Raw genomic sequence first — 5,733 nt, forward strand, 5'->3', positions numbered from 1 at the left:
CATGTGAGAGGATAGTGTGCCACAGACAAATGACATTTTGCTCTGACAGAATGAAATGAAATTGTCTACTCTTGTTCTTTTTTATTAATGCACCGCTTGGATGTGTGCACCCGTTAGATAAACCAGCACAGACGCACGACGAGGATGAAGACAGAGCGCCTTACAAGATGATTCAAACCATCGGCCTGTCTGTGGGGGCGGCTGTGGCGTACATCATCGTGGTGCTCGGCCTCATGTTCTACTGCAAGAAGAGACGCAACGCCAAAAGGCTGCACAAACGTCCAGATGGAGAGGAGCCAGAGATGGAGTGTCTTAATGGTATGCTTCTTTAATTCAGACAAATGTTTAAACCTTTGTCTTATTGAGCCAGATATTCTCAAACAGGATATAAAGTGTTGCAGTGGAGTATGAAAACTTAAGATTTGGATATTGTTGGAATTTGTTGTAAAATACAGTAGATACTAGGATACAGGTAGTACTGCTGTTGAGTTTTGAGATGCAGTCTTATGTAAATTTGGAAACTCCAGAATTTCCCCAGCTTAGTTTTCTACAAACATGAGAAGTCAAGGTGTTTGCCGCCATCTTGTGTTCATTCTGTGAACTTCAGTGAAAAACATGAAACCTCAAGTTGTAGTGAATATCTGAATTGTAAACAGTCTCTTCCATGCAATGATGGCATTGTAAAAATCGAACTGAAACAAATACTCAACTTTAGACTGTAACTATGGTAATGAACTAACTAATAATAATTTAAACATTTGCAAAAGATCAGCTGTAAGGATGAGTCTGTGTTGCTAAACCATAGCTTTGATTCAGATTTCACTTTTGGCAGCAATTAAATTTGAACATGCAATGTTAACTTTTTCAGCCTCACTATGTTAAAACCATAGTAGATGAAATTGTAGTTTTTGTTGTTTATGGAGGATCTCATTGTATCCTGTTCCCTTGAGAAATCGGAGCCTGACGCACAAGAAGCATCGATTCCTAAAGCATTGATTCTTGCAGGTGACAGATGTTCACCCTTTAGTAGTAGTAGGAGAATGTTGCACTCTCGCAATTTTTTTACTAAACTCACGTGAGCGCTGACATTCTTGAAATAATTCTGAAATGGTTATGGCCATCATGTTTTGCTTGTCAGGAGGCGCCGTTCAACAAAATGGCCACGCCGCCACTGAGATCCAGGAGGAGGTGGCACTCACCAACATGGGTACCATGGCAACAACCGAGAAGCGCCACAGCCACGCTAACAATGACAAGCTGCATTTTCCCCGCGCGAACTTGCAAACAATCACGACCTTAGGTAACGTTCGCTTGCTGCTGCATACAAACACGAAGTAAGACATCGACCCAAACTGTGACGTGACGTGCGGTGCAGGTAAAGGAGAGTTTGGCGAGGTGCTGCTGTCCAAAGCCAAGGGCATCGAAGACAGGGAGGAGGAGACGGTGGTGCTGGTGAAGAGCCTCCAGACTCGAGATGAGCAGCTTCAGCTTGACTTCCGCAAGGAAGCGGAAATGTTCGGCAAGCTCAGCCACCCCAACGTAGTTCGCCTGCTGGGTCTGTGCAGAGAGGTCGAGCCACACTACATGGTCCTGGAATACTACGACTTGGTACGCTTACTAAAAGACGCCGGTCGATGATTCAGGAGAATTTGACGCTTCACTTTGTCTTTTGGGTGTTTGTCAAACCAGGGAGACTTAAAGCAGTTCCTGAGGATTTCCAAAAACAAAGACGACAAAGCGAAATCTCAACCTATCAGCACCAAGACCAAAGTAAGTGTTCTGAATTAACGCACTTTTCAAAATTAGGACTCATTACCCGTCAAACTTTGATCCTCAAATTTGTCTTTCAAAGTTTCCCAATACTAATTTATTGTCAATGTATGTGGACAAGCAGACAATAAAAAAAAAAAAATAGGTCAATGTTGAGTATGGATAAGGTAAGATTTAGGTGTTTTGCAATAATAAAACACTGCTAACTGAAATATGTAATGCCTTGATTTTGATTAAAATGTCTTCCCGAAACTAAAATAAAAAACAAATATACATTACATAAAGGACCCATGGTACATTACATTACATTGTAAGTTGAGATCACAATATAACCATACACATTAACATTGAATTGAAATACATTTATATAAATTATGATCATCAGGATAAAAGCACAACACTTAAATAACGCACAATTTAGAGTATGACGACAATTTAAAAAATTGAAATTGAATCATGTTAAACATCCATACAAAATCATACAATGAAATTAACTAGAGTAGCAGATATTCAATTTCAATCGAGTGAATACCAAATGGCAGGTTTTAATTCTCACATCCTATTTACCGGCTGTAAATTCAATCTTACTTAGCGGTCCATCTATTTTGTCATTAACCCTCCACTGTGATCATGAGCGCCACATCCAATAATGATTTGAGCCTTCCTCCTATCAGGTTTCCATCTGCGCCCAAGTGGCTCGCGGGATGGAGCATCTGTCCGTTCACCGCTTTGTTCACAAAGACTTGGCGGCCCGAAACTGCCTTATCAGCAGTCAGAGACGCATCAAAGTGTCGTCGCTCAGCCTCAGCAAAGACGTTTACAAAAGGTTAGATGAGTTAGTGCTAAGAAGCACTGATTGGGGTCTTGACTGCTAAACCGTGCTTGTCTTTTGTGTGTGTACAGTGAGTACTATCACTACAGACAAGCATGGATCCCCTTGCGCTGGCTCCCATCAGAGTCTGTGCTTGAGGACGACTTCTCTACCAAGTCTGACGTTTGGGCCTTCGGAGTGCTCATGTGGGAGGTGTTCAGTCACGGAGAAATGCCGTACACCAAACTTGAAGACAATGAAGTGCTCGAAGGTCAGTATCAGCTTTCGGGTGTGTTGTGACGTTCTACCACAGAGATAATACTCCTAGCTGTCTAATCATATGAACCTATCCAGTTAACTATCTAATGTCATGTCATCATCGTGTGTGGCGCCTTCCTCTTGCAGGCCTGCAGAGCGGCAAGCTGAAACTTCCTCCCCCGGAAGGGTGCCCCTCCAAAATGTACAAGCTGATGGTCAGCTGCTGGGCCCCCAGCCTCAAGGAGCGCCCCTCCTTCAGCGACATCGTTCACAATTTGGGAGAGTCGCCCTCGGACAGCAAAGTCTGAGACGCCGAGAAGGGGAACGCCCTTTCCCCTATCAATAAAGACAGCAATGTCTGACATTTCAGGGAACAAGAGTTTTAAATATGCATTTCAGACAAAGGAGGGTGTGGAGGAGTTTGCCATATCAGAGGATGCACACTCAATTTTTTTTTTTCTCCCCGAATGATTATTTTCATGGGAGTAGCGCCGTGAGTTTACGTTTGCCTTAAATGCAACATGGATGACCGCTCGGTTCAACTCCCTGTCTGTGTGAACGCTGAGACTCTTCACAAACTCGGTGCCTCTACCTGTGTGCGCACACACACATGCAGCTCAAATCAGAATCAAGCACAACCTGTCAAACAACGCTTCGGTTTTGAGCGGCCCAAAACGAACTCCTGTGCTTGAACCCATCCTCAGTGAGCCCTCATCATCACCCGATACCATACGGATGCGCCAAGTGTGTGTGTTTTTTTTTTTTTTTTTTTGTGGACTATGTAAGCTCCAGTATGTGCAGCTGTTAGCATGAAGGTGTGTAACTGTTACAAATGGGACGTGCGACATGAATTGACTTGTTTTAAAAATGAGCCCGTCTAATGATGATGAACAAACAAAAGGATCTTTTAGAATGCACCCAAGAAATAAGACTGTTCCATTGGAGATTTTGTATATTTTAATGAGTGTTTTTTGTTCTTGTATTAACCTCGATGTGCTCCCAGTGCACCACAATAACACGCTAACTTGTTGTGATGGTGCCCAAATAGCAGGAATCCATTCGAGTATGTTTAACTTTGCAGAGGTCCAATCACTTTTCCTCTGGGTCCACTTGTTTCTGTGTGCAATGTTACAAAATGGGACCAGTGTACATAATGTTAGAGGCCTTGCACTAACTTCACCTAAAACATCCCTCTTTGTCTCCATGCAGGTGCCTGTTTATTTATTATGAAGGTCCTGTGTTGTTGTTTTTTTTTTTTTATATTGGTAGATCTTGAGTAGTTCTGCTATATGTTCCTTGTTATGATTCAGCTCAGTGTGTGCATAGCCTGGCTAAGCAGCTATCACAAAGTACAAAAACAGATGGTCAAAAGAGTGACTACTGGTCACCAGTACTTACTAAGTGCCTGGTAAATGAAGGATGATCTAAAAACGCTTCACTTTTTTTTCCACATGAATCAAATGCCTTTGTGCATAAAATAGTTTTTATATGTTGTGTTAGTGTAATATTTTTTAATGAATGCTAGACACTCACATGTAGGCATTTTTTTAATCTGCTTCAGCAAAAGGGCACCATCTTATATGGATATATATACACAAGTATACATACTGCTGTCAATAAAGGTTCACAGTTTTTACCCAATTGGTTATTTTATTAGGTTGTATTTTTAGCAACCTGCAAGAGAAGTGTACTCGCTGGCCACAACGTGAGGCACACTTGAACACTTTGAATGTGATCTTTATTAAAAGTTTTCCATTACAATGATAATTCTTAGTTTGTCTGACATGCAGAAGTGCTGAAAAGTAATTAGGCAAAGTTTTTAATACATCTCCATCTAATCATATGCACATGTACATACAATCCATCTGGAAGTTCTCTATGGTGCAATAGTTGCAAACAGCTTCTCTATAAAATGTTGCAATCTGTGAAGTGAGCTTTTGAGCTCTTGACAAATTCTCTTGGCGAATGTTGGTGCGCAATTATGAAGGAAACTGCGTCTTCATATTTCAGACAAGCCTCTGCACGCTGACACCTAAAAGACTTTGGTAAACAGCTGTAAATAACCAAAATATCCTGCATTCTTCTATTAGTGGATTAAAACGTTTTAATCTGACTGGACTGACCTAATAATACGAAGCAATAAATTGTGTAAGCAGACGGTTTGGTACAAGTTTTCCTTCAAGCAGCCTTCTCGTGTCACGTCCTTAATGTCCCTCTAGGGGGCGGTATATGTTTTGACTCCCTTGTGAATAAGCTTGACCATGCTGTCTGGACAAGATCTGGCATTCTGCAAACATAGATCGAACTTTTCATTTCTTGGCGGTGATGATGTAATGCTTCACTAGCGCTATTGTGGCTTGATGCCAGATTCCAGGTATGTAAACAGTGAGTCTTAACTGACTAACTCTTCTCTACTTTATTTAACCATCTAATGTTGAGCGTTTTTTTTATGTATGGGATTACTTCTTAGACTTGGTTTCCAAAAAATTAGAGAGACACACCTTGATTGCTAAAACTATTAAATACAGTTCTGTATCCTGCATTCGTATTACAGTTGACTCTACAGTACCACAAATTTAAGATAATCAGTACTTAAGTATTTTTTTTCAACTGTTAGGAACAATGGTAAGAAGGCTACAAAACTTGAACGTTTCGTTATTTCGGTGCCTCTGCCAGAATGACGTTGTCAGTAGCGCAACCATGTTGGTATTTATGCTAACGACTGCCCTCTCGACCAATAGCTGCACGCCTGTGATAATCCTCAGCCAATCGGGAGGCACCACTGTGACTCACCAAATAAGGAGCGACAACACCAAATAAGGAAACAGTATCTCTTTATAAGGAGGAAAGTAGTTCCTCTGCTGTCGTATTATTCCGCATGCTTCAACGCTGAC

General features: G+C 41.4%; 1 protein-coding gene across 3 annotated transcripts in view; it reads left to right on the forward strand.

The window, feature by feature from the left end:
* The window catches only part of ptk7b (protein tyrosine kinase 7b), a 48,938-nt gene extending 44,332 nt beyond the window's left edge, over window positions 1-4,606 (forward strand). For all 3 annotated transcript variants that reach the window (XM_088385900.1, XM_088385902.1, XM_088385901.1), the window contains 7 exons: window positions 118-318; window positions 1,139-1,300; window positions 1,376-1,608; window positions 1,690-1,770; window positions 2,445-2,596; window positions 2,674-2,852; window positions 2,987-4,606. In XM_088385900.1, coding sequence (XP_088242026.1) covers window positions 118-318; window positions 1,139-1,300; window positions 1,376-1,608; window positions 1,690-1,770; window positions 2,445-2,596; window positions 2,674-2,852; window positions 2,987-3,147 — 1,169 coding nt within the window. In that variant the 3' untranslated portion in view covers window positions 3,148-4,606. The remainder of the gene's footprint in view (window positions 1-117; window positions 319-1,138; window positions 1,301-1,375; window positions 1,609-1,689; window positions 1,771-2,444; window positions 2,597-2,673; window positions 2,853-2,986) is intronic.
* Window positions 4,607-5,733: the final 1,127 nt, after the last annotated feature.

Source organism: Syngnathus floridae, chromosome 9, assembly GCF_059516105.1.
Source record: "Syngnathus floridae isolate MCC-2025c chromosome 9, RoL_Sflo_1.0, whole genome shotgun sequence".
Lineage (NCBI taxonomy): Eukaryota > Metazoa > Chordata > Actinopteri > Syngnathiformes > Syngnathidae > Syngnathus > Syngnathus floridae.